The 27,257-nt window shown below is 54.7% G+C and overlaps 2 protein-coding genes across 3 annotated transcripts; both read right to left on the bottom strand.

Annotated features, from left to right (window-relative positions):
• Positions 1–2,716: 2,716 nt before the first annotated feature.
• NHLH1 (nescient helix-loop-helix 1) lies at positions 2,717–3,118 on the bottom strand. The gene has a single exon (XM_004716514.2). The coding sequence runs from the start codon at positions 3,116–3,118 to the stop codon at positions 2,717–2,719; it is 402 nt and encodes a 133-aa protein (XP_004716571.1).
• Positions 3,119–12,242: 9,124 nt separating this feature from the next.
• On the bottom strand, positions 12,243–27,148 carry NCSTN (nicastrin). 2 transcript variants are annotated; one of them, XM_004716511.2, is made up of 17 exons: positions 27,040–27,148; positions 25,379–25,483; positions 22,067–22,190; positions 21,519–21,640; positions 20,958–21,094; positions 20,090–20,240; positions 19,704–19,813; positions 19,303–19,455; positions 18,428–18,532; positions 18,188–18,265; positions 17,258–17,430; positions 15,641–15,743; positions 15,389–15,484; positions 15,045–15,132; positions 14,645–14,799; positions 14,220–14,432; positions 12,243–13,038 (listed from the first exon to the last, which is right to left on the bottom strand). In XM_004716511.2, the coding sequence occupies exons 1-17, from the start codon at positions 27,122–27,124 to the stop codon at positions 12,916–12,918; spliced, it is 2,121 nt and encodes a 706-aa protein (XP_004716568.1). In that variant the 5' UTR covers positions 27,125–27,148; the 3' UTR covers positions 12,243–12,915. The 2 variants fall into 2 exon arrangements, with proteins under 2 accessions (XP_004716568.1, XP_045154386.1); XM_045298451.1 differs by lacking the exon at positions 27,040–27,148 and adding an exon at positions 22,547–22,679 and having other exon boundaries at positions 25,379–25,464.
• Positions 27,149–27,257: the final 109 nt, after the last annotated feature.

Below are 27,257 nucleotides of genomic sequence, written 5' to 3'. Positions count from 1 at the left end.
AGTCTTCCATTTGAACAGGGATATTCTGTGTGTGTGTGTGTGTGTGTGTGTGTGTGTGTGTGTGTGTGTGTGTGTGTGTGTCTCCCTGTCTCTCTCAAAAGGTTGCTTAATCAGCCTGTCGCTGAGTGGTAGGAAACAGCTGCAGATGTTGCTACATTTCTGTTGGAGTCAAAAGTCTGCTTTCCTAGACCTGTGGCCCACTGGTCCTGGATCTTTCTTCTGGGGCCAACAAAGACTTTAAGGATGGCTGCCCTTTAATCCACTCTTGCAAAGCCTGTTGACTTTAGTCTTACAACTCCTCCTCCTGTGAAGTGGCCTTTTTGCTTCTCGACCACACAACCCTGGACGGTCCTGTTACAATGGGGGACCCAGCCGAGAGCAGGCCGGCCGGGCTGGCCATCTCAGGGAGGTGGAGGGGACTTGGCAGCCCAGACTGTGGAGAACCTGGGTTAGAGAGAGCTTTGGCTCTGTCCACTGCTGTGACCCCAGGTTAGGCCCTCCCTCTCTCTGAGCCTCAGGATCATCATCTAGAAATTAGAAATTGATTTTAGGGTCTCTCCCAGGATTCTTTCAGCGCTGCTTTTCAGCCTTCGCCTTATTCCTCTCTCGGTCTCAGGTCTCCCTGGGTGTTCTCCCCAGGATACTAAGGTTGGGGAGCAAAAAAAAAAAAAAAAAATGTGGGCCCAAAGCTGAGATTGCAAGGGATTCTGAGGAAGATTAGAAAGACTATGTGTTAGCTTCCTGCTGTGACTGTCCTCACAACAGAAGCTCCCGGAGACCCCCAGCTCCTTCTCAGCCCCACAGCAAGCATCAGACCCGCAGGGGCTTGGACGATGTTACAGCTCAATGTGTATGGGGGGTGAGGGGGAGGCGGTGCGAAGGCCTGGGAACCATGTGCTCTACTCTCCCCCAGGCCTCCTGACCCAGGACCCCTTCTTCTCCCTGCCTTCACTTACCCACCACACCAGCCTCTCGGGTCCCCATTCCCCCCATCACAGGAGCCTTCAGAGCTAAGGATCCACAGTGCTCATGTCACCAGAACGTGCATGCGAGCGTCCCCAGCTCGATCAAATGAACCACAGCCATGCCTGGTGCTAGTACGACGTCTCTTTAATATTTTTTTATATGAAATCCAAAATGCAATGGGAGAGAATGACTCATGGGGCACAGGATGCACACCCCAGGGACCCACTGTGGGAAGGAGCTGGAAGAATTGGGGGGGTCCTGGAGAGGGAAGAGTGGCAGGTGGAACTGAGTGGAGAGTCTGGGATGGAGGGACCCGGGGGCTGGGGGCAGGCCACCATCCCAGAGGATGGGGGGGCAGGACAGACTGATGTGAGGGAGCAATGCGGGTGTGGTCAGCCCAGGGGCTCCCCGTGCACACCTGGAGCTGCAGAAGGAGCAATAAAGGGAAGGAGGAAGCAAGAGAGGCCCAGCGAGAGTGGCCAGAAGCCCCCCTGACCCTACCCCAAAGTGCACAACTCGGCAATAAATAGTCATATTTATAAATAAATAAATAAATAGATAGATAGATGAATGAATAAATAAATACATACATAAATAATACCTTCTACCTTGTAGAACTAAGATTTTGGTGTGTGGGAGGAGGGGAAGCAGGGGGAGGGGGCAGCAGTCTGTTTCTACATCATTCCTAAGGCCCTTCCCTCCACTGCTGCCTCTGGGGGACAGCGAGCAGGTGAGCTGGTGACTTGGGAAGGGCGAGCCAGGGTCACAGAGAGCCAGGAGGTGGTGGGGCGGGGGTCTCTTCTCTTCCCCTGCTGAGGAAGGAGAGCAGACTCCAACAAACGTAGGAAACGGGTTCTATCTAAGGCCAAGAGACCTGGGCCTTCTCAGAGGGCACCGGGGCGCTGACCCTATCCCCAGCACAGGCCCCCTCCAGACCCTGCTTCTGAGGGAAGAATTGGTGTGGGTTTTGCACATTTCCAAGGTGGGCTGGGCTGGAGGAAGCAGAGGTGAGATCTGGCCCACCTGCTGCCTGGGGCTTCTGCTGGTACCTGGGCTGAGCTTGGGGACATCACCCTTTGCCCCAAGACCTGGGATTCCTCCTCTCTCACTGCACACAGGGAGGAAGAGGGGGGAAGGGAGACAGGGACAGGGAAGTGGCCAATCGCTCAGAGAGAGCAAGGCACTCGCTATCAAGTAAGCCCTGAGGTCTGCACCAGCTAAGTCTCAGGAACAAGGTGGACAACAGGAAGAGGTTGCGAAATCCCGAACTTCTGAGATTCCCCTGTGCCTCCCAAGCGGCTGCCCCTCCTCCGAGCTCAGCCCAGCCATCACTATAGTCTTCCAACTCCCCTTGTTGTGATGTCTCCCCCACTGGGCAGGAGAAGCTAGAACCCAGTTGGAAGGCCTAATGGGAGGTGGAGCCAGGGTCTGAAGTCTCTGGAAAGGTGACCCCATGGGTAGAAGATGCCCTCCCTCCTGAGAGCCAGGAGAGCCCTCTAGTGTGGCCAGCTAGTCCCTGCAGCGAGGGCGCTCTACTGACTACCCTGGCTGGCATTTCTGATCAGCTAGCTGGGCCCCAGCGTCAAACCCACAGGGGACTCAAGAGAAGGGCCCTCACGGGGCTCGGGTCAAGAAAAGAAGGGGCCGCGCCAAGGATCTGGGGGTTCAAGTGAGGAGGAGATGGCCATTCTCCACCGTGGGCGTCGGCGAGAGGGGCAGGGGAGCGCGCGGAGACGCTCTGAGCCCGGGTTCAGACGTCCAGCACATGGTTCAGGTAGGAGATGTAGCAGATGGCGAGGCGCAGGATCTCGATCTTGGACAGCTTCTTGTCTGGGGGCAGCGTGGGCAGCAGCTTGCGCAGCTCGGCAAAGGCCAGGTTGAAGGCCTCCACGCGGATGCGCTCCCGCGTGGCGTGCGCCGTGCGGTACTTGGCCGTGGCCCGGCGCCGGCGCCGCCGCTCCTCGCGGCTCAGATGCTGCAGGTCTTTTCGGCCGGGCTCTCCGGATTCCGGGGGCCGGGCTTGGCCCCCTCCAGGACCCCCAGGGCCCGCCCCGTCAGGCCCCGCCGCGCCCCCGCAGTCGCTGAAGCCAGACTCGGTCTCCGAGTGGGTGGGCGGCAGGTCAAGCTCCGTGGTGTCTGAGTTGAGCATCATGTTGGAAGGCCGCCGCCCTGGGAGCTCAGGAACCCCTGCCCACCCCTCCCTCGGGGGGCTTAGCAGCTGGTTGCCGGAGGGGCAGGAAGGGCCCTGGGGGGTGGGGCCTGCTACTGAGCTCTGGAAGTCAGAGCCACTTCAGGGCTCCATGGCCAGAGCCCCCTTCCTGCCGCGGTGGAGCCTGGAAAGGAGAAGGGAGAGTTTGTAGGAGGAGCGGGCAGCCAGGGTGGAGGGGGCTGAGGATGCGCCCCACGGGCTGGGAAAAACTGAGCGAGGCTGCAGCCAGCTCCCAAGTGGCAGGGAGCTTTCCCAGTTGTGAAAGGGAGGTACGCAAGCCTTGGTCCTGTTTGCCCCCCGCGCCCCCCACCTCTCAGGGCCTATTCTGGAGGCCTGAACATGCAGATTGCCCATTGTAGGGTGGACAGCTTCCCCAGGTTGATCACTCCGGCCCCTCGGTCACCCCAACATACACCTGAGATTCTACCACCCTGCCCACTAGAGTCAGAGGATTGTAGTCACGTCTTCTGACCACAGTCTCTTCTCGCCTGTCTCTTTCTCCAGCTCTGCCCTCCAGAGCTTCAGCACTGGCCTTTTCCTGCGCCTGGAGGAATGGGGAAGGGGGACATAGCTTTCCACCCTGCACTCGACCACAGCCCAATGTAGGTTCAGACGTGGACTGTGGAGGAAGCTTCTTGGGACCTCTCTTGTTGGGGCAGCGGGGGTGTTGGCTAAGATGTGTCACCCTTGGGACCACAGGAGGCCCGGGCAAAGCAATAGGAGCATGACCTGGGCCCCAGAAAGGAAGGGGAAAGGGCTTTGTTTCATGAGGATCTGAAGGGGTCAGCAGGCCACTTGCTTCAAGCTCAGCAGCTAGAAACAGAAGCACCTAGATATTACAGTCCACCCTTCACCCCAGTGCTGGCTCCTCCACCTAGCGCGTCCCCCACAGGGCCAGCACCACCCTGCACCCATGCCCCACTCTGCCACACAGAAGACAGGCTCCATCTGATCAAGCCACACGTCAACCATCAAGGACTGAGCTCTGTGGGGATGCGGGGTCAACAACATCTGAGGGTAAGGAAGACAAGAACACAGGGAAACTGAACACAAAACAGGAGCGGCTAGTGCTCTCATCTGCTGGGGTCCTAGGGAGCAAGGGGGGATGGGAACAGGGCAGGGAGCCCCAAAGTCAGTGGCTTCCAGGGTAAACTTGGTGTCTCCACCCTCCATAACCTCTCCCCACGTCCAGGAGCTCAGCTAAGAGGTTCTAGCACAGTGTCTCTCTCTGCCCCATGGAGCCCATGTCCCGTCACCCTTGATCCCTTTGCCATCCCCTCCCCTCCCCTTTCTCTGCTCCTCAGTCAGGCCACCGCCCCACCTCCACCTGATCCCACTGCCCTCCCCAGCCCCCTATCCTGACAGCAGACTTCTGCACCCCTCATGTCCTCACCCCCAAATCCACCTCTGCACCCATCAAGTCCTCACCCCCAAAAGGTCTCAAGAGTTCCAGGCTCCAAGGATCAGGGAGAGCCGCTATTCCAAGCATCCAAGATAAGAGTTCCTGCCCAGCTCTGCCAAACCCAACCCGAGTGGGGAAGGAGAGGTGCCGAGTCAAAGGGGAGAGTGGGGGAAGAGCAAAGCAGAGACAGGGAAACACAGACCAGAGAGAGGAGAGTTAGAGCGAGGCTCTGGGAGGGGACGGAGCCAGAGTGGGAGGGACACGCCCACCCCTCCCAGCCCCTGCTTTCCCCTTTACCTAGGAGAACCCTGTCAGGGGATCCAGCCGGACAGGGGGCAGCGGCGAATCTGGCTGCTCTGGGCTCATCCGTCTGCAAAGTTAGTGAGCAGTGTTCTAGAGCTCTCGGGGACAGCGTGGTGTGACCATACAGGCTCCAGGGCAGACGAGAGAGGTGTACATGGTGGGGAGAGGACCCAGGTGGGGGCGTGGGCTTGGCCAAGGTACAAGAGCCACCCACACCCACACTCACTCACAGGCACGGACACAAACACACCTGAGCTGGCCCAGCCCTGTGTATATATGGGGATACACACACACCCCCAGCTCTCCATTGGCTGGGTCAGGCACCACCATCCCCTCATCAATATTAAACAGTCAGACCAGGCAGCCATTGGCAGAGGGATCTGGGAACCCCCCGGGAGCTGGGGGTGGGAGCTGGCCCTTGGGGGGGGGGGGGCAGGGAGTAGGGGAGCAGGGACATCTGTTCTCCATGCATATTTCATAAGCAAGAAATGGAGAACTGGGGAAGGGGTGGGGCTGGGTCCAGAGCCAGGAGGGCGGGATCACAGATGAAGCCCCTCAGCCTCCCACGTAGGAAGTGGCTGGACTAGAGTCCCGAGGAAGCCAGAGTTCGATTCTGAGGCCCTGACGGACTTCGACAGCCCTTTTCCCCTTCTTTTCCCAAGGAAGAAGGCTCTCCAAGGGACTCGCAGGGAGACCGGGAAAAGAGCAAGCAGGCCACGCTAAAACACAGAAGACCCAGGACTCTTCCCCCCGCCGAGCGCTCAGCTTCCCCAAAGCCAGCACCTACCCTTTGCCAGGCTGCCAGGAGCTACTGTTGCGGCACCTTCCCTCACCACCCTGGGACTCCACCACCACCAACCCTCTGAATCTCCCCTCCCAGCTCCTGAGCAACTCCATCACCAAGGGAGGGTGGGGTGGATTCTTGACACAGATCCTAGACGGGCTTGACCCAGGGGGAATGATCAGCTCCTAGGAGCAGGGGGTAATGGTTAACAAGAGACTTGGCGATGTGCCAAGAGGGGGAAGACCTGGAGTTGGAAGGATATGTGGAGAACAACACACAGCACACAGCCAGGCTTTGAGTATGCTGGGGCATCAAATGAGCAATAAGAAAACTAGTTACAAAACGATATGCAAATGAACATTGATTAAGTTCACATCAATAGCTCAGCTGCTGTGTGTGTGTGTGTGTCTGTGTGTGTGACAGGAGGGCAGGAAGGGGGCAGTGAGTGGGCTGGATTTCAGGATCTGAAAGTCTCTCCCCAACTCAGCTGTTGAATGTCATTATTAACCCTTCGTTAAATATCCAAAATAAGCTATAGCTGGACAGGGCCCTAAAGCCCATGTAATGCCATGGGGAAACTGCTTCCAGCTGTATGGCCTTGCATAATAACTTAATCTCTTGTGCCTCAACCTCCACTCCTGTGAAATGGGGTTAATTGTATACAGCGTCTTCTTAGTTGCCAGGGGGTTGAGCTCGTGCACGGCAAGGGCCTACACTTTCACAGACACACCGCCCACATGCAGGGTGTTGGAGGAATTTGCCATTTCCCTGTTGCTGATCAATCTTCTCTGGGCTTTCTACCAGAGTGCGTGAGGCACTCCCTAAGGGGAGTCTCATAATTCCTCCCCACCCCCAGGTCTGGGAGGTGCCAACTCCCACCTGGGCAGGCCCAGACAGGTGCCCAGGCCCCAGCAGATGGGCTGAGCTGGAGGGGAAAGGAGGCTTGAGGAGGGGGGCTGGGGGGCAGGGGATCAGGTGGCATCTCAGTTCTTGCATCATCATTGCCATGGTGCTGATTAAAAACCAATCTCCACCTAATGAGCCCCCAGCAACAAGCCTACCCCCACCCCTGCCTCCATCCGATTCAAGAAATTGGGAGACAGAGAGACCCAGGAGAGAGTGCCATGGGGGAGATGAGGGACACAGAGAGAATGGGCGATGGAGGGAGGCAGGGGAAGCAGGGGAAAGTGAAGAGCAGGGATTGGGAGAAATATGAGATGTGTGGGGATGGGGGAAATGAGAGGACAGTGATCGGGCAGCAGAAGTGGGGAAGACAGAACTGGGGGTACACAGAGAGGGCTAGGGGATATGGGGAGGCAGAAAGATAGAAAAGAGTATGGGGCTGACTTGCCAAGTACCCAGAGATGCAAGATGGGGGGGTGGGGGTGGGGGAGCTAGTGACCTTGGAAGAGACCAAAAAGAGGAGGGCATCATTTAGCACAGAAATATAGGGACAGAGAAAACAGATAATCCTGGATAGACCGATACTGATACTGGGAGACAGAGCCCTGAGGGAGGCCGCAAGACAGGGTGGCGACATCCAGACATCAGGGAGGCAGAGAGGAGACAGTTAGGAAGACACAGGACAAAATAAAAACAAACCACTGGAGACACACAAAGTGGAGGCGAGAGGGTCTGTTTCCTAAATGGCGAGGCCAGACGCTGAGAAAGACAGATAAAGGAGCCCTGGGAAGGAACTGAACCCTCACCCGCCATGTCATCCTTGAAACATTTACCCAAGCTGCCCCCGCTGAAAGCTGAGGTCTGGGCACCTCCTCCTCCTGCTCTGCACTTGTCACCCTTGGATCCTGGACTGGGGACCCCAGCCTCAGGCTCTGCTCAGGGTTTCTGTTTTCACTCCTCTTACTAAAAAGGACACACTCGCTTGGTGAAGAGGCGTGAAAACCCTAAGATGGTGGAGAGAGCTTTGAACTTGGGACTGACTGGTGCACCTGGGTCCAAGTCCTGGTCACTTTAGCAAAGCCAGTTAAATCTTGAGTTCGTCTATGTTGTCATCCATGAGATAGATATAACGCTGCCTTCTTCATAGACGGGAACCCTGGTGGTGTCGCTGGCTGCGATTTGCATGGTCGGCCGTTCAACACCACCGGCAGCTCTGTGGGAGAAAGACCGGGTTCTTACTCCACAGTAACAGTCTCAGCAGGTCGCCTATGAGTCAGGTCCCCTATGAGTCAGCGTCAATCTGATGGCAGTGAGCTTGGTCTGGTTTGGTTCTCATAGGGCGGCTGGCTGAGACACATGGGAACACGGTGAGGTACTCCTTGCAGCCCCGTATCTGTGCACACAGATTTCCAGGTGGCAGGAAGTTACACGCAGGTGTATAAGTCAGCGAGGCTGAGACTCTGGGGTGCGCAGGTCCCCAAGGACCCCAGGCCTACGTGGGAGGGGAACCTGTGGAGTGGGGCGGGGGTGTCTTAGCTGTGAGGAGGATCAGGAGGAGCAAGCAGGGGCTCGATTCTGTCGACATGGTTTAGTGTGGTTCTTTCACATTTTATAGACACTCATTTTTCAGATTGTTGTTTACAAATCTCTTGTAACCCTCACACAAGCCTGGGAGGTGGGCTGTTGGGGGAGGGCGGTTGGTGTGGGGGAGACTGGGAGGCCTGGGCCCAGGCCTGGTCCTTGAGGGTGGGGGGAGGGCCTGGAGAAAGCCAGTAAGCAGTGGGTTTGGCAGGAGAGGGGGTGACATCTGTGGGGAGCCCTGGGGACCCAGCCAGGCGAGTGGCAGCAGCGGCTGGCAGGGAGAGCAGACAGCGTTAACCCTTGCCGTGCCACGTGGTCTGACCCTGCGGAGGAGTAGCCCTAGGCTGGGGGAGTTCTTCTGTAAGCCTCGGAAGGGGCTGGGGGTCAGCGGAGTGGGGCAGGCCGGAGGAGCCCCGGGTGGACGCTGACTGGGAAGTGGCATCAGGCCTCTTCCCATCTTGCATCCTGGGGCTTCTCTGTCTGGTTCCACATGGCCTGTGTCAGTCTGTCCGGCTCTGTTTCTGCAGCTCTCCGTCTGCCTCCCTCTGCGCCTCTACAAGGGGACAGCGGGTCTCCACTAGGACTCACTGCACAATCTGGCATTCGCTCTGCTCCCAGCCTGGCTGGAAGCCCCCTTCTCCTGCCTCTGGCCCCGAGGCCTGCTGCTTTTGTCTCCTCGGGCAGGGCCTTCTCTTTCCACTCACCGCTCCTCAGCTCAGAGCCCATCTTCAATCTCATTATGGCCGCCGACCACTGTGCCCCTCAGCCTCCTCTCCCCTCCCCCTCGCCCATCCATCTGTCTTCCCTCAGCTCTTCTCTTTGTGTCCGTCCATCTGTCACCACCAGGCTGGGCCCACTCCCCTCCTGGCCATGCCTGCCGGGTCTTTCTCCAACCTTCAGCCCCCAAGGCTCATTCCCGCGGGCCCGGCCTCCTCTTCCTCCTGCAGCCCCACTAGGATTCCCTACTTGCTCCGTTTCTCTGGACTGCTTTCTTTCTTTGACACCCTCTTCTTGTCTTTTCTTCTTCTTCTTTCTTCCCCAGTTCCTCCGACTCTTTCTGAGCTGAGTGTGGGGGCAGAGATGAGGGACTCTAGGGTCCGAGCCCCCAGCCCCCGAGCCCCCAAGCGGCGAGGCTGGTAACTCTTACAGAGAGTTGCATCATCTCCAACAAATGGCTTCTGTTCTCAGCTTGCCCTGCAGGGTGGGGACCGGGGCTGGTGGAACCCCTCTCCACGGCAGGCCGGGCAGAGCAGTGCCTCTGACCTGTCTGGATTCAGGAAGAAAACTCCAACTGCCCACCCAAGGCCCGTTTTGACCCTGGCCTTCCAAGGGTCACTGTCTCTCGCAAGCTCAACGTCAGCTACCCTGTCAAGCTTTCTTTGCAGGTCAGCTGCTGAGGAATAGGGCCTTGTTTCTATCATCCACAGCAGTTTCTCCAAATCCCTACTGGCCCCTGAGAAGACAAGGGCTTCCCTCTCTAGGCGGGACTCCAGTGCTCCCTTAGAAAGCTCATGAGAGACCCTCGGCTGCCTGAACCCTTCAAGAGGATCAGCTGTGACCCCAGCTCTCTCCACTGGGCAGACTGCTGTGGCCAGGAGGGAACTTGGAGAGCATCCCTGGTCTCACTTAACCGAGGAGAACCCTGGGACCCAGAGAGGGAGACTGCCCTTTCAAGGTCCCCTGGAACACTTAGTGACAGACCAGAAAATCTGCACTGCAGCGCTTCCCACACGGAGAATCTCCTGCCCGAGCAGACCTGGAACTCCAGAGCCTTCAGCAGTGGGTCCTCACGGAGCATATGCTGCCTAGCCTGCTCATAGATAGCTTTTCTCACATCCCATCGTGCCATTAAGTCTCCAGATCCTGTCTCAAAGGACAGGGGCCATATCTCATACCCTTTTATGAAGCTGGGATAGAGTACCATGCCCATCGGCTCTGCTGTGGCTGCCAGTGCAGAGAGTCCTCGTCCGTCCCAGCACTGTCTCTAATTGGTGGTGTGACTTTGGGCAAGTCGTGTCACCTCCCTCCTGGGCCACCATTTCCCCCATCTACCACACAGTGCATGTGCACAATTTTGCCATCTTATACTACGTGCCCCCTTGAAGAAATAAAGCCCCATTGAACAAGGTGGCAGCTCAGTACAGGGCACCAGGTTGATGACAGTATCGCCTCCCTGGAGGTGACTTTGGGGGAGGTAACCTAGATGTAGGAGACAGAAGACCGCAAACCCCTTTAGCCAAAGCAGCCAGAGGAGAGACACCAACTGGCAGGCAAGTCTTTGGTGCTGGTCTTGAGAGACGAAGTGTCAGCAATAGTGACAGCAGGGTCCTGGGATGATGGGGGTGCTCAGTAAGTAACTCAACTCTCCAGTGTAGGAGGCTGAGAAGGTGCCGTGTAAGCATGCAATGGACAGGGGATTGGGAGGGACAGACATGAGGGAGGAAGGGCGTGGAAAACGAGATTTCAGAAGGCAGTTTCATAGGGTTGAGGACCAGGCAGGGAGACGGATGAAGGCGAAGGAGTGAAAAAGCCTGCACCCTTTAAGATGCTGCCCCCCAGTCACAAGGAGGTACCTGGGTAGGAGCCAGATCTACGGCCTCCGAAAGGGAGAAGGGCAACCGGAGGGTGCTTGGGAGCCCCAATGGGTTGAGCACCCCCATCATCCCAGGACCCTGCTGTCACTATTGCTGACACTTCGTCTCTCAAGACCAGCACCAAAGACTTGCCTGCCAGCTGGTGTCTCTCCTCTGGCTGCTTTGGCTAAAGGGGTTTGCGGTCTTCTGTCTCCTACATCTAGGTTACCTCCCCCAAAGTCACCTCCAGGGAGGCGATACTGTCTGTGGTTCCTTCCAGGTGGGCAGCCCTCTCCAAGACCCATAGAAAAAGAAACCAGTATTGGTTGTGTTTTGGGGGGTGGGGAATGGAATGACGGGGATCGAGACTCGTGTTTGGAAGCCTGCCCTGGGCTGAGACCAGTGTATTGTAGCTCACCCATTTTGTTCTTCTATCCATCCACACCCCCATCCTTTGGATTCTCCCAGCCCTCTCTGCACCCCTGCTCAGCCCCCTCACTGATACCCAGCCACTCCTCGGCTTCCTGAGGCTGCCAGCGGGAAGAGGGAGCTTACTACTCTGTCCACTGGGAGACCTGTTGGCCGAGGGAGGCGTGGAGCACGCCCAGATGATGGTGGCAGCTGTGCACAGCTCCCGCCAGCACCGGGCACAGCTTCTTCAGCTCGGGGCTCGGAGGGCTGGGGTGGGAGATGCGGCAGGGTCGACACCCATATCCTCCAGAACCCCAAACATGCCCACTAGGGGTACTGGAGGGGAAACCTGGAGGAACTCCCATCGCCTCTGCCTAGTCAGACTTGAAAGGAAGTGCTCCGGGTTCCTGCGCTCATGCTGCCGCTGACCCTGGGGCTGTCTCTGGGACCTCGGCGAGGGGAGATGGTTGGGCATAGCTTCTACTCTCAGGGCAGCATTTCTGCTCCTCAGGTGATGGCCCACAGGCCATCTGCAGACTCACGGACTGACACATGACCCTCTACTGAGCAGAGTTCTTTCTTAAACACTCCAGAACCACTGGGGTAGTGCTCTTCCAAGAGCCGCTCCTCTACAGAAAGCCCAAACTCCTTGGCATGTCACCAGCGAGTTTACAATCTGGCCCCGGGAGGGAGGGATCCTTGTGGCCCCCGCACACCACACAACCCGCCCTTTCCGAGACTAGACCTGCAACTTCCCTCCACCCTGTGCTTCCAGTCTGGGGAGCTCTGCAAGCCCCAAGCTCAATGCCTCTCCTCTGCGCAGGGTGGCTACAGGCCGCCTCCATGCCCATGAATGCCTCGCTCTGCTGTGCAGTGTCTTCAGCTCCCGGTCCTGAGTCCCCGGACAGAGAGGAGGCGGCACCTCCACTCACAGTGTTCTTCTCGGGGAAGCAAGGTCTGCTCACAGCCCTCTTACAGCACATTAGCTGCTTCGGACAGAGGCGGCCTTGGGGGCCTCCAGAAAATGGAGCACGCAAGGAAACAATCTCATGCCGTCCAGGGCCACTGATCAGAGAGCCTGAGAAGAACAACAGGTAATAGTACGTGTTGTATGGGACAATCTATTTTAATGAAACGCGTTATTTATATATTTACAAAAGGAGAGAGAGAGAAAACAACAAAAAATAGATATTACAGCTTAATAAAAAGTACAACTGACCACAGTGGGCTGGAGGTGGGATACCCACCCAGCAGCACGCCCACCCTGAGGTGTCGTCTGAGGGCCTGTAGGAAGGGCGACCGGGAGGAGGCATCAGGCTCGGCCCCAGTGGACCTCCTCAGAGGTTCCTCACAGTTCGAGACTCGGATCCTGGCACTCAACCCGTCGTGCCCTCCTTCTTCCGAGGCAGGAGGGCGGCTGAGTGCAGGGAATGGGGGTGTGGGGGAAGCAGTGGGTAGTAGCGGACAGGACACAAATAGCAGAGAAGAGGCCCTGAATAGGAGCAATCCTAAGACGGGCACCAGGGAGTCCAACAGGAGTCAGGAGATTCTCCCAGCAGACCCAGGAACAGGAAGGGGCAGCAAAGGAGGAAGTAGGAGATGGGGGGGGGGGGGCTTGCTTTTCTCTCTCCTTGTGTCTTTTGGACAGTGCCAGTCCTGTACAGGGGTCGTAGTCTGAGTCAGGCCCAGAGAAGTTCCAGTGACAGACTAGGGACTTGGGTCCCAGTGGGACAAGCCACACAGGAAGTGAACAGTGGAGGCGGCAGGAAAGCAGCAGTCGTCCTCAGTAAGACACGGCCCCCGGCTCCCGCGGAGTCAGGAAAAGGACATTGGCTTTGGCGTTGATGCAGTAGGTGGCGATGAGCGAGAAGATGAGGATGCCGAAGCCCACCATCAGCGTGATAAACTGCAGGGGAGTGGGGGTGGGGTGAGACACCGGCCGTTCTCAGAACGCAGTGCACTTTGGGATCGTGCTTTGGAGCTGGGAGCCAGGCCATCAGACTCTGGTTCTACGCACCAAGCACTTGGTGATAGTGAGTGAGCAACAGCCTCCCATCGGAGACTTTATCTCCTGGTTGGAAAAGAACGGTGTCCCTGGCCTTGCACCTGCCTTGTCTGACTTGGGTGTAGAACCCAGGGGCATTGCTCTCTCGTGGCACTCATACATCACGGGCCTATTTGTGACAGGTGCTCAAGAAATGTGAGACTGAGCCATCCTAACGTGTGCACTGGACTGTGTCCCTGTGTGAAGGGGGAAGGCACCCGGAGGGGGTCGTGGCTCCATGCTGGGCTGTGCTTGAGGCCCGAAACTGGAGACCAGCAGCAGCTCCAAGGGAGAAAGAAGGGGCTTGCCATTCCCGTAAACAGTTACCGTCTCAGAAACTGGCAGGGGCAGCTCTCCCTATCCCACGGGGTCACTGTGAGTTGACACAGGCTCGGCGGCAGTGAGTTTATTTTTTCATGCAAAGGTGATCTTACTTGGAACCTGGGTCTTGGCAGCTGTAATCAGGTTAAGATTTCTACTGGATTCAGGTGGGCCCCAATCTAATGGATGGACATTTGGACACAGACACACGGGAAGAGCGCCGGGTAATGACGGAGGCAGAAATGGGAGTTATGCTGCCATGAGCCATGGAATGGCAAGGGTTCCTGGCACCTGGGGGAAGCTGAAGAGACCAGAAAGGATGCTCCGCTAGCACTTTCGGGGAGAGCATGGCCCTGCTCGCAACCTCCCTTTTGGACTTCTCACCTCCAGAAGAGGAGGGCATCTCTGCTGGGGGAATGTGTTCTCAAAGCAGCCCCTGGCAGACGGAAGTGCCAAATGGGAGGAAGAACCAAGGCGGGGCAACCTGGGACCCAGAGGGAACGGAGTTTCTCCTCAGGTCTCACGGGGGCCTATGGCCAGAATGAACGCACAACTCCAGCTATCAGGGAAGACAAGCTTCCTGCAGGATTGATGAGCTGGCTCACTAGGGACAGATTGGCTGTTGTTTTTTGCTGCTCGGGAGGTGCAGCAATGAGATCTGAGATGAGAGGTGACGGGAAGAGGTGAACCAGGTCCTTGCCACCTTCCTTCCCCGACCTTACCTCAAGTTCTTTGCTGGCTACCAGAAATATCCGGGCCCGGATATCTTTCCAGCGGCTCTCGGTCCATGTCGAGTACTCAGTAGAGCTCCACTGCCTCAGTTCAAAGGCAGGTGACAAGGCCCTGACCAGGCGGGCCGTGGAACGCACGCAGTGGGGGAGCCGGCTCGTCCCATTGGAATTCAGAGGGCCCTGAACCCACGAGTACTCATAGAGCTGTACAGGACGACAGGCCACAGCCCACGGTGAGGTGATCCTCTTCCAACTCCCTCTCTCCGCCCTGCAGACCCAGGCTACTGCCTCTCCCACACTCAGGTTCAAAGGGCGCATCCTTCCCCTCTCCATCCCAATCCCCTGGGTCCAATGGGGTGAAGGGGATTGTCCAACTTTCCCAAGGGGAGCGGGGCCCTCAGGCCACTACCACTCACATCCTTGTTTTCATTTGGGACTTTACTTGGGTCCTGGCATTGCTCTTGGGTCAGGTCGATCACCGTGCCAGTCAAATTTGCCAAGGCATACTGTACTACATAAGTGGTGTTGGTGGGGCTCGAGACAGCGATGTAATGTTGAAGAGGCCCGCCGCCTAATGGGGAGATTTGGTGGGTAGAAAGTGGAGCGGGGGTGGGCGGAAAGAGGATGAGCACGAGGAATGGCAGGAGGCAGAAAGGTCCAGAGGAAAGGATACAAGCGACATCAAGAGAAAGGCAGAGGGCGAGAAGGCAATGGAAGGAAAAAGAACCATAAGAGCACAGGTTAAAATCAGAATGACAGTGTCTTCTTTGTCCCTCTTCTTACCTTTGGAGTCCCATTCCCACACCAAACGCTCACCCAGGTAGGGCTTCAGGTCCTGCCGGATGAGAGACTGGAACCAGGAGTTATTGGCTTTCACCAGGAACCCAAAGAGCAGGCGGTTAACCTAGGCATGGAACAGGGGAAGGGAAGCGAGGACACTGAGACATGGGGCACTGACACAGGGCACAAGCCAGACCGGCCAGAGAGACTCTGGGGTGGCAGAGCTCTCAGAGCATCAGTAAGGCCGGCTCAGGAGCTCTCAGTGACAGGGAGAGGGGTGCCAGAGTCCTGGGTTTGGAAGACTGGGCAAGGGACAGAAAGGATGGGCAGCCTGCTGCATACCCAAAGCCCGGAAGAAGCTAAGGCTCATCTGCTCTTACCGTTTTGGGATCAGCACGAATTGAGTCGACGGAAGCGATTCCTCCCGCGAGTCTATACAGTGCCCGTGCCAGCACCGTGGCCACGTCTGCCAGGGCCTACGGGAGGTGAGGGGGCGTTGAGTGGCCCGCCTGGCCTCTGCTCCCTCATATATTAACCTTCTAACCATCTTCACCGTGTGTCCCCCCATCTGCACTCCACCCCCACCCCCCCGCCCACCCCCACCCCACCAGCTGAGCCAGGGTCAGTGCTACCTGAGCAGTGTCTGTCACAAAGTCGAGATCCTCTTCAGGGCTCAGGTGGGGAGGGTAGCTCACATTGATGTTTTCTGCAGTGTCATAAATGCTCTGGTAATAGCTGCCAGGAAAAGGCGGTGTGAGTCTTTCTTGGCAACACACAGCCAAGGCCCTGTCCCTTCCCACCCACAAATCTCCCTTCTGCAGGAGCTGGGTACCTTATTTTCATCCTCTAGGGGAAAGGGGAGACAGAAACCAGGATGGCACATCAAAGGTGTAAGGAGCCCGTGGCACAGCGAAGTGCAGGGCTGCTAATCGAAAGGTTGGCAGTTTGAATCCACCAGCCTCTCCGTGGGAGAAAGATGAGGCTCTCTGTTCCCATAAAGATTTACTGTCTCAGAGGCTCTAAGGAGCAATTCTATTTGGTCCAACAGGGTCTCCATGAGTCAGAACGAACATGATGTCAGTGGGTACAGGGGGGTTGAAGGAGTGTAAAATGGGGAGGTGAGAGTAGTTCATTAAATACAAAGAGTTTCCTGACATACAAGGAGGGAGAGGTAGATGAGGCCTGAATGTGGGGATTTTTCCTTCCCAGGACACCTGTAGTCACCAGAGAGGCTTCTGTATGGTTTGGGCTGGGGACGTGGCAGGCTAGTTAAGCAGCCCTTCAGAGAGCCTGGCAAATGTCAGGGCCTCACGCCACTGAAGTACTGCCTCCTTCAGAGCTGTCCCAGTCGGCATTTACCCTGAGCAAGGCTGGGCTGGGCGCGGGGAGCGGAAGTCTGCAGGTGGTAGCACTGGGTATGGTCACAGGGGCAAATTACCATGAACCTCCTCAGGGAGCCCCGAGGGCAGAGATCTCAGAAGAGGGGTTAAAGAGGTGAGCTCCCAGTCTTCATCATCAATACATGTCCGTACCACAAAGAATCAGGGTGGCTACATACACTAGTCCAAAACACCCCTCACACCACAGCTGTACTTATCTGCCACAATGGGGGTCAGAGAAGCAGAGCTTCTGAATGCTTACTCGGAAACCCCTCCCGGAGGCTAGGGGCCCAGCGAGTCAGCCTCAGTTAAGATGTCCCTGGTACTCAAGGCTTCAAGGTAGGGAGAGTGTGGAGGTGTCCAGGGCCAGGAAAGAGGGCCTCACTTCTCTTTGGAGCCACCTCACTTGCAGGGGACACTTTTACTCTCACAATGGACCAGTGTGGCAGCAAGAACGAGCATGGCACCTGGCCCAGAGTCCGAGTACTGTCTGCAGCGTCCTCTGGGCAGGCCCTAGCCAGGGGCAGGCTCCCTGGTCCTGCAGCCAAAAGCCACCAACACCCTTGCACAGAGCTCTGGTTGGGGACAATGCCCTCTCCTGGCAGCCCTGAGGAGTGTTCCAGGGCAGAGGGCCTGCTGACGGAGAGGATGGCTGTGCGACCAAAGCAGCATTGTCTAAGACAAGCGTCAAGTCAAATGAGGGGATCAGGTCAGAGGGGAACAGGCTCCTTGCAAAGAATGCAAACTAACCCAAGGATCTGCAGTGGGTGACGTGGGGCAAGTGAGCGAGAGGAGGCGGGTGGTGGTGTTTCACACGGAAGAGACTCTGACGCTTCCAGGACGAAGCAGGGATGGGGCCTGGTGACTCACCGGTTCTGAAAGGCAGCAGAGTGGTCCGTGAGAACCACTCCAGAGATGTTCTGAGCTCGGAGGAACCGCTGCAGAGAAGACGGCGGGAGCGGCTGCGACTGTCTCGGCCTCTGGAGGACAACAGCAGGGACTCCAGCACCGACGGTCTCCAGTGTGGTCAGGAGCTGCTCCACCTGGGGAGACCAAGGAGGGGGCTGACGGGAAGCTGCTGGGGAACCAGCTTGAGGGGCCCCCCCTAAACTTCAAGCCCCCTGCTTGGGGAGCTTCCCTTGGTGGGAAGCAAAATCAATGCCTCATCGATCTAAATTTCTGAAGCTTCAAGGGACCAAGGCTTTCTCAATTTCTTGCAGTCCCTCCCTCACCATTGTGGAGAAGAAAATTAGGACCCACAGAAGGAACAAGCTGTGTTTCTTCATGTTTCCAAGCAAAGCCTGCTTTCCTTAGTATGTACGTATTCTGCCACATGCTCGTTAGCTATTCATCTATTGTGTGGAATTTCAGAGGCAAATAAGCTGGCACAGCAGCGGGTTGGAGGCTTGATGGGTAACCATGTAGTAAGCACTACTGGAGCCCAGAGCAGGGCCGAGGCTGAAGGCTGGTGTAGCAGGAAGAGGACTTCACGCGACAAGGAGGCTGGAGGCTGAGCTGGACCTGGAGGGGCGGGAGGGCCTACAGCAGTAGTGAGGCCAGTTTGAGTAGGGACACCGGCACCCCTAGGATTCGGGAGGGCAGCCTTGACAACTGAACACACGGGCAGCAGGGAAAGAAGGAAACCCATCAGGGACTTAACTAGCCCTCAATGAGCGATGCTCGTGTGCTCTGCAATGGAGGCTGCAACCATGCTGCCCCGGCTCTGGGACACCTTGAAGACAGAGCTGGAGCTCTCGTTCTGAGGTGCTGAAACGGCGTGAGGAGAAATGCTCTGGTTACCTGGTTCTTTATAGAGTCGTTTTTCTGAGACATGGGGTCTGTGTGCATCCAGAGGTCCTGTGAAGTCCTTAAGGCCACCTGGGGGAGGAGGAAGAAGCAACAGTTAACGCCAGTCTCTGGCTTGAGCGCAGGAGGGAGAAGGGAGGGGAGGAGGAGGTGACACCTGCAGTGAGGACAACAGAACAGAGGGCACTTGAAGTAGGAAGGAGACACACATGTGCGCGCACGTGCCACACACACCTGTCCCAGCTCCACGAAGGAGTGAATGTTCTCTAACTTCACAGGGAACTTGCCCTTCTCCATATCGTAGACCATTCGAGAGCTGCCAATGTAGTCAAAAGTTTCCTGAAAGGGGGGAGGGAGGGAAGGGCAGTCTTAAGAACAGCCAGGCCATCGACACTCTAGACAAGAAGCCTACTGTCTCCGTGATCATCCAGACCGAGGGCCGGCTTGCACAATCCCGTGACTTTGCCCTCCTCCACCCCACCCCAGCTGTGACAATCCCTCACGAGGATGTGCACATCACAGCACCCGCGCACAGATCCGGGGGAGCAGCCTGGGTGAAGGCCTCCCGCCAACATCAGCTGCTGCGAGGCTGCTTCCTGTGGATCGAGACCCCTGTGGGGGTCAAACGACCCTTTCACAGGATCGCCCAACTCATAACAGTAGCAAAATGACACTGATGAAGTAGCAACGAAAATAATGTTATGGTCGGGGGGGTCACTACCACATGAGGAACTGTATGAAAGGATCGCAGCATTAGGAAGGTTGAGAACCACTGCTCTAGGCCCAGGCTGGGCTGCCAGTGGAAGAGGGGGAGCCCAGAGCATGTGAAAGGACTCCCCCCAGGTGGATTTTATAAGTGAGGCCGCAGGGAAGGGAGAGTAAACTGATTCAACATCGGGGCATGAAGGCTTCCTAAAAGCAGGGAATCTGAAGAGGGCACAGATAGGAACGGGTACCCACGGGGCTCTCTGCTGACGGACAGTGCAGGCCCGGGGTTGTGACTCCATTCCTAAACAGCCCATACACACGGCGCTTCAAAAAGCACCAGTTACCCCTACCTTCAGCACCTCCCCCCACTCCCCGACCTTACCCCACTCTAGAAAACTTACGCCTTGGAAAAAGACAAACATGACATTATGGGGCAGGGTGGCCACAGAGGGTATCTTCTGCAGAGCTTCAGCTGCAGCTAGCTGGGTGACGAAGGAGGCCACAGCGCTTTCGGCCCCCGGGGCCACATTCCAGAAGAAGGAACGGCTGTCGAGCTGGCGCCGCAGTGGGGAAGGCAAGGGAGGCACATGTTACTGTCGGATTGGAGAGTCAGGCCCTGAGCCTCCTGTGTTCCAGTCAAGGCCATGTGCGGGGCCAGGGCAATGCTGGAAGTGGAGCCTGCTGCAGTCTGGCTCCCTCTCCAACTGAGTTGACCTGGGGTGATCACTCAGAAATCGGATCTGCCCCAGAGAGGCCCCGCCAGCCCTGCCCGTGCCAGCCCTGTTCCAGCGCCAACACTCACCCGGGTGGCAGCAACCACAACCTTGTCGTCAGGCTCCAATGTCCCAGATGTATTTATAGGCTTAAGCATGCTCCAGACATTGTAGTCAGATAGAGGGTCACAGACGATTTCTGAGCAGGAAGAGAAACAGCGTAGTAGCAGTGAGGGGGTGGGGCGTATGGAGGAGGCCTGGGAGGCTTCTTGGGTTAGTGCCCTGGGGTCTGTGGGTGTCAATTTCTCCATCACCCAGTGATTGGGGGTGGGGGGGTGTTCTTGGCCGTGGACCACTTTGGGAACAAGCCGCTCACCCTGGTCACAGCTGTTTCCATTTCTCCTATCCCTGGTCTGGCCCACATTCCCCAGCCTGGCGCCCTGCCCACTGCCCAGCAGGCCCCGCCCCCTCTGACCTGGGTTGATGCTGAAGGTGCTCTGGATGGAGCTGCGCCGCATGCAAGTGACCGTGCTGGTGACGGCGTGCATGTGCGAGAAAAGTTGCATGGCGCACAGTGGGAAGGCCGGCGCTGAGCCATTCCGACCCAGGTTGTGATCTCGATAGCACTGCAAGAGGAGGGGCGCCGCGCAAGAGTCAGCTGGCTGAGGGGTCAGGGCCACAGTGCCCAGAAACAGGAGGGCCAGCTCCTTCCTTAGGCCACTCCCACACCTGTCCCTGAGCTGTGGCTGTCCTGGCACAACCACAGGATCTAGGGGGTCAGAGAGGTGCCACGGGGAACTGACACAATGGCTGGGCTGAGGCAGGTGCAATGACCCTACCCAACGGCCCCAAGCTGGCTCTGCAGTCACTGTTCCCGATGCAATCACATGTAGAGAGAGCCAAACCGTAGGTCGAAAGACCAACTCACCCGAATTGCTGTGTCCCAAATCAAAGCAGCTAGGCTAGAATGGCCGAACATTAAAGCTAAGACAACTCCAGAAACTACCACAGGCACCCCCTCAACTCCTAGTCCAATGGGGCTTTCGTCATACGGGTGGTTTGTAACCAGGGCTGCATGTACCTTTTTTTCATACTCAATACCCTTTGCCCTTTCTTCTAGTCGGAAGGCCTTTAAAGCTGTGCTAGCTGGTGGAGGGAGAAGTGAGAGGGGATGGGAGACAAGCAGGCTTCTTGGCTCTCTCCTGGAAGAACTGTCTTCTAGGGGCTGCACGGTGAAGATGAGCCACCCCCAAACCAGAGATGTGCCTAAAACCAAGCTCCACACCCATCCCCGCCCCATCATCCCTCTTACAGGAATTGCTAGGGGCTGGCAGAACCACTACCTGTTTGATGACATTGGTTTCATTTTCATCTTCAAGAAGAAAGATGGGGAAACTAAAGTCTTCATACGCCAAGCCATTCCCCAGTGGATTCCACTGTACAACTTTACAGTGAGCAAACTCTGAGCTGGAGTAAACTCCTGAAGGGGAGAAGGGAGGATGGTTTGTTGGGGACAAGGTAAGGGCACAAAATTAAGACTACGACAGGGTTGGGACATAAATGTTCAAAAACGAGGAAGTGGCTCAAAGGAGTACGCACCAGCCTGCCACATTCACAGTGCAAGGGGCAAGGGCTGGCAACAGGGAGTCCTAAGCTGGAAGCTTACAGAAATGAGCCCGTGACCAGAAAAAAGGCTAGAAGTGTGTGAAGCAGCGAGGCAGGAAACGACAGGAATGAGTGACAGCAGAACACTATCTTCTGTTTCAGTGGTACACACTCACTCAAATTCACACCAAGAACAGACACACCATGTCAGAGACATTAACAAAAACCCCAAGTTTCTAGCCCCATGCAATAAGTAGCCATGGGTGCTAGCTGACTCCCTGCTCCCGTGGGGCTCTTACCAAACCCATCATTGGGGCACTGCCCACTAGGAGAGAAGCCCTCAGGGGGACTGGGCTTGGCCACGGACACTGCAAGACCAGCAATTCGCTTGGTTCTCCCTTTCAGCTTCTCCATCAGAGGCCTGGAATGGGGAGGGAGTGCCATGAAGGTGTCACACAGCCACACAACCTGTAACGCCCCCCGCCTGCCCCATGGAGACAAATGGGGAATTAGGGAGATCAAAACTGCCAACCCATCCCTTGCTTGGTCATCCCAGCTCTAGTTTCTGAGGCAGGACTATGAACCTAAACTATGCATTTAGGGATTAGTCTCTCTGACCTGTGTGTGAAAGATTTGGGCACCCTCCCCTGCCCTCCCTGGGGTCCCTGCTCCTTAGAGTTCTACTTCCAGGGTCACTGAAATGCCTCCTTTGGAACACAAACCTTTCCTTCTGAGGACCACTCCCACTCCCTGCTCTGCTCAGGCCAGGGCTGCCAAGGGAAGTTTATACCCACAGGAGTAGGGCATGTTCACGGAATCTTTTCCTAGTAGGCATCCTAGTTCTTACCTGGTAAAGAGCTTGCCTTCCAGTAGAACCATGTAAGGTGGGTTGGGGCCATCAGTCAATACCCACTGCAGGTCCTCTTCTTTCTCCACTACATGGATAACCCCTGTGTCCCCACTAATGGAGGCTGCCATGACAGAATGGGCCAAGTTACAACTCCTACAGTTGATAAATCTGAGTGCCTCACTGACTGGCCAGATTTTATTCCCCAAAGATGAGACTTTATTCCCCAAAGATGTCACAGCACATTTGGGTTAACTTAGCCACCACCTGGACTTGAGCTGGGCAGCTGAATTGGCCCAGCTCCATTTGAAGGCTGCCAGAGGGAATGGAGGACCAGAGTCCAAGAGGACTACTCACTGGGGTAGCCTTTCTCTAACTGTCAGAGAGGCACAGTCATTTGCACTTGCTTGCCCTCTTGTTTCAACCTCACTTAGCCTTATAGGCAAGATTCTAGAAGGGTACACACCAAAGTTTCCAAACCTGTATTTTCTCCAGGCAATGGCAGGCTCTAGGTCTCTAGCTTGGAGCTCTAGCTTTGAATCTTCCTTTGTGAAAACATGTGTGTAGATTCGCTTGGCCTCAGGAGCCTTCCCGGATCTTCACTCCTTTTGCCCTATTTTGGGAATGACTTTACTTGCTTTGGGGCAGTTTTAGGTGAGGTTAGTCAAGAACTCTGAGGTCTCTATAACAGAGCTTCCCAATTTCGAGACTTGGGCAGTTGAGACTGGCTGATACGGATTCCCCTTAGGAAACCTGGGGCTTGCAGTTTCCAAAGCACGTAGGCTGGCCGGTCCAGCCAGGAGCAGACATATCTATTTACTCCCTGAAAAGACCACGTGCCTCTATGTGTACCACTGTGCCATCCAAATATTTTCTATGTGTCTCAGGGCATACAAGTTATGGGGAAGGAGTGCTCTAGAGGACAAATGATCTGAAGTCCAGAATGAGCTCTAGGTAGGGATACTCCTATGCAGACACATAAACAGATGTAAAAATCATGTTAGAGCAGTAGTTCTCAACCCTGGTTGTGTACGAGAATCACTTTGGAGTTTAAAAAAATACAGATGCTTGGGCCTTACTTCTGATTTACTGGAGCCCAGGCATACGTATTTTTAAAACATACCGCGCATGGGTCTTCACTAACCACAGCCAGCCAGGAGAACTATGGTTCTAGACCAATAGTTCTCAACCTTCCTAATGCCGCCACCCTTTTAATACAGTTCCTCATGTGGTGGTGGCCCCCCGGCCATAAAACTATTTTTGTTGCTACTTCCTAACTGTGATTTTGCTACTGTTATGAATCAGGCAACCCCTGTGAAAGGGTTGTTCAACCCCCAAAGGGGTCCCAACCCACAGGTTGAGAACCGCTGTTCTAGACTAAAGCTCTGAAGTGCTTGTATTTGGCATAAGACACAAACCACAAACACTTTCACATTGCCAGACAAGCAACACTTTTCTCCCACTGGACCTGGTAAAACATAGACACAGAGGAAAAGTCACCAACAATCGACTATGCCTTCTATCTAGCAAGTACTTAGTAAACCCATGTTGATGATGAGGTAGCATGGAGGAATATCAGAGTCTGGGTAAACTTTAGTTAGGACCCAGATACCAATGACGGTTCTGAGCACACCAAAAGACAACAGTCATTGCCATAGTATTTAAAGCATGAGGAAAGGAAAAGTCAATCTTGCAAATAAAAAATACACAACGTCAATTCCGCAAACTGTGACACTGGCTGGGAGGAAAAAACTGAACAAAAAACAACGAATCTAGTTTCTAACTGGGGACTATGCGATCTTAAGCAGCTTGTTCACTTCTCTGGGGAGAGGCTTTCTACTCCCAGTCATCGCATACTGTGGGGACAGAGCTTAAAAAGAAAAAATGAAACTCAGATACAGCCCGGCGAGCATCTCAAAAAGAGTCTAACGGAAACATACACGGGGGCTTCACCAATTCTGTCACCAATTTTACTTTTCTGCAAATTTTTTGAAGCCCCTTCCTGTTAAAATCAGAAAACTAAATAGTTTTTTCTTTAATTTTATCAAGCTACCAACTTTAATTAAAGAGGGTGTAGCCTACTCAGGATGGACAGATTTGATAAAGTTAAGACTTAGAAATAAGTAGGTTGAAACAGGAAGCCAGACCTTAATGAGGAAGAGGCCAGAGTCCAGGCCCTTCCCTCTGGCTGCTTGCGCTATAATAAAATGCAGCTTGATCTCCAAGCGGCTGCTAGAGTCCCACAGTTACTCAACAAACAGGCTAAGAAATTCACGTTTCCAACTTAGGCCCCCACCACCGAGAAATCTGCACGTTAGAAAATAAATGCCTACAGTCACACGTATGTGCTTTACTTATTACAAAGGGGATTTCTGAAAACCCCGCTCCAGGAAGGCAGCCATAATCCTGGCCTGTCACACTTACAATGAGGCCAGCACTATGATTGATCTCAGTGCACACTGGACCTGGTCCTTTCCACCCATAAACACAGTTTAGCAATCAAAACCGCACAGCCATCGAGTCGATTCTGACTCACAGTGAGCCCATATATAGTTTTCAAGGCTGTAAATCTTTATGGGAAAGTAGGTAGCCTCATCTTTCTCCCTCAGACAGGCTGGTGGTTTCAAACTGCTAACTTTGCAGTTAGTAGCCCAGCACGTAACCCACTAAAGATAGCAAGTTAAATAGCAGACAGATTAGAGTTCAGCCTTCATATCACAACTTTTTTTCCCTCTGATTCTATAATGTTTTGAAGTACGTTATCATGCTTTTGTAACACATTCAAATGTTTCCCTAATTCTTCCTGACAATTATTTGGCATTCTCAATGTCTTCTTCTCAAATAGCTCACTATCTATAAGTAGTCCATTTGTGTTCAAAAAGATCAGTCTGAGAGCAGATGATGACCAGACTCCATAGGATTCAAGACTTCACTGGAATTAGAAGGCACACTAGTAAGATGACTAAGTTTTGGCTGAGCACTCACTTCATCACTTATTATCAGCCTGACCTTAGGAGCGATGATCTCAGGATCAGCTTCTCTACCCCTCCCGTTCATCATTTTAAAAGGGACTAATACTAAGGCTGTTGTGAGGATTGAGAAGGTACATGGCAAAAGCTAGAAATGTAGCACATATTAACTGTTACGTTGATGACTTTGCTTGGTTTGACAGATGGCTCCCTATCACCTCCTGCCCACAGACTCTAATTTGAGTGTCGACTCTCCCAAGCAAAACATGGACCTTACTTTATATCTAGGACACGGACTACAATATCACTAGCCACCAACACAAATGCCAAACCCCCAACTTACACTGACAGCCAATCTGATGCGTAGCATTGAGCAGCCGGACACAGGGAGCTGTTCTATTTAAGGAGACGTAGATCTTCCTCTCCACTGAATTTCCCCTGCACACACCTGAGAAGATAAACGGTGTTAAAGACTTTAGTGTTGGCCTCTACCATGGCATCAGCCTAGTGAATGAGTTGGGTGAAGCTATTCAATACCAGACTTTCTACAATAAGAAAGTCCACTCCTCTCACTTCTCAAGCACATTACTGGAACAAATACATGCTCTGAAGAGCTCTCAGAGGGTTATTTCAAATTCTGATATAGAGAAACTGATCCTGAAGCTGAAAGAGAGAAATCTTGGTTTGTCAAAGGAAAGGCACATTCGACCTCAGCCGTGTCAGCCTTTGGCTGCACTGTTGACTGCACAGCTACTTTTCGGTCCTGTAGGTCTATGACTAATCAGTTAATAAAAGGGAGCAGATGACAAAAAAACAAAAAACTTCCGAGACACTTCCCTAAAAATCTGAACAGTCTGTTACTCTTGTCAGTTCCTTTCAAGCTGGCTCTGACTGGTGGCCACCATATATGCAGCAGAACATAACATTGCCTGGTCCATGCCGTCACTGTTGTCTTTGATATTGCAACCCACTGCGGAGACTGTTGCATTAACCCATCTCCTTGAGAGTTCTCCTCAATTTTTCCTGACCCTTCCTTTGCCAAAATGATGCTCCTTTCTGGCAAACGGCCTTATCCAAAATAAACAGAACGAAGTCTTGCCATTCTCATTTCTAAGGCATTTTCTGGTTGTATTTATTCTAAGGCAGATTTGTTTGTTCTTCTGGCAGCCCGTGGTATGGTCAATCTGTACGGAATTGGGAGAAGCCTTATACCACACACCTGTCGGAGTAAGCCAGCTCTTTGTCAACTACACCCAAAGCACCCACAGGTCATTTCTTTGTGCCCACAGTGTGGGACAGCTATAGTTTTTCCTTTGGGATCGTTCAACATAATGTGAATTTCGAGGAAGACAGTGTCTTGGTTACATAGTAATACTTGTGTTTTAAGGTCCCTACAACTAAAAAAAACATATGTAAAAAATAAACACAAGTAAGCAAGCATGCATGTGTACAAATGCCTAGAGTTCCATGGATCATTACTTAATGATATTAAGTAATACCTTTTTCAGCAGCCTTGCTCTACAGAGAGAAAGAAACTGAGGCAAGGCAAGGGGGAACAGGCGTTGTCGGCAAAACCAAGAGGCAAGAGAGGAAGAAATGAAGAGTCTCCCTTCTGAAGAGCCGCACTGACCCCACAAAACGAGGCTGGTTTCATCATAAAAAGTCAAACCGCCCTGGGAAGGGCGCTCTCCACTGACACCTGCCTCTCTTGATTGTGGGTGGGTGGCAGAAAACAAGACATCTTAACAAGTGGGAAAGAGGCGGGCAAGAAGTCCAGCAAGAGGGTTAGACGAAGGAATGGAGCGGCACAACGTGTCGCAGAGGATCAGGAGCCCTTCCGCTTCAGGAAAAGGGGGAACTTCTGTCGCGGGAACGAAAGAGAAAGAGAATTTACAGGGTGTGGGGACAGAGGGGTCTGGGGACCAGAAGAGAAACGGCGGCTCTCGCTGCTGGGCCGATCCGGAGAGTTTTTACAGAGCGAGCTCAGGGGAGGGGAGGCCTCACCTGCCAAGAAGACGCAGAAAGACAGAAGGCGAAGAAGACCCTGACTTCCCGGGACGGCTTCCCAGGCGCCCCTTGCCGTAGCCATCTTGCCTTTCCGCTGTGCGGAAGCCTCGGTCCCCCGTCAGACGGGTAGCGGCCCCTCTAGGCCACCACTGGCGTCGTCTCGGTGGCCCGGAGCGCACGAAACCGGAAGTTCCTGTGTTTCGGCACTTCCGGTA

The sequence above is a fragment of the Echinops telfairi genome, unplaced genomic scaffold (genome assembly GCF_000313985.2).
Source record: "Echinops telfairi isolate 266 unplaced genomic scaffold, ASM31398v2 ScPeMD7_7425;HRSCAF=8463, whole genome shotgun sequence".
NCBI lineage: Eukaryota > Metazoa > Chordata > Mammalia > Afrosoricida > Tenrecidae > Echinops > Echinops telfairi.
This window is presented reverse-complemented; position numbering and strand designations above follow the sequence as displayed.

Bases quoted from the DNA above. Each gene is read 5' to 3' on its own strand.
- NHLH1 (XM_004716514.2), bottom strand. From the start codon at position 3,118: ATGATGCTCAACTCAGACACCACGGAGCTTGACCTGCCGCCCACCCAC.
- NCSTN (XM_004716511.2), bottom strand. From the start codon at position 27,124: ATGGCTACGGCAAGGGGCGCCTGGGAAGCCGTCCCGGGAAGTCAGGGT. The intron at 18,266-18,427 runs GTGTGTGTGGCA...CTCCTCCCCCAG, and splicing joins CCTTCGTGGAGCTGGGACAG to GTGGCCTTAAGGACTTCACA. The intron at 17,431-18,187 runs GTAACCAGAGCA...TGGTCTCCCCAG, and splicing joins ACGACTCTATAAAGAACCAG to GTGGAGCAGCTCCTGACCAC.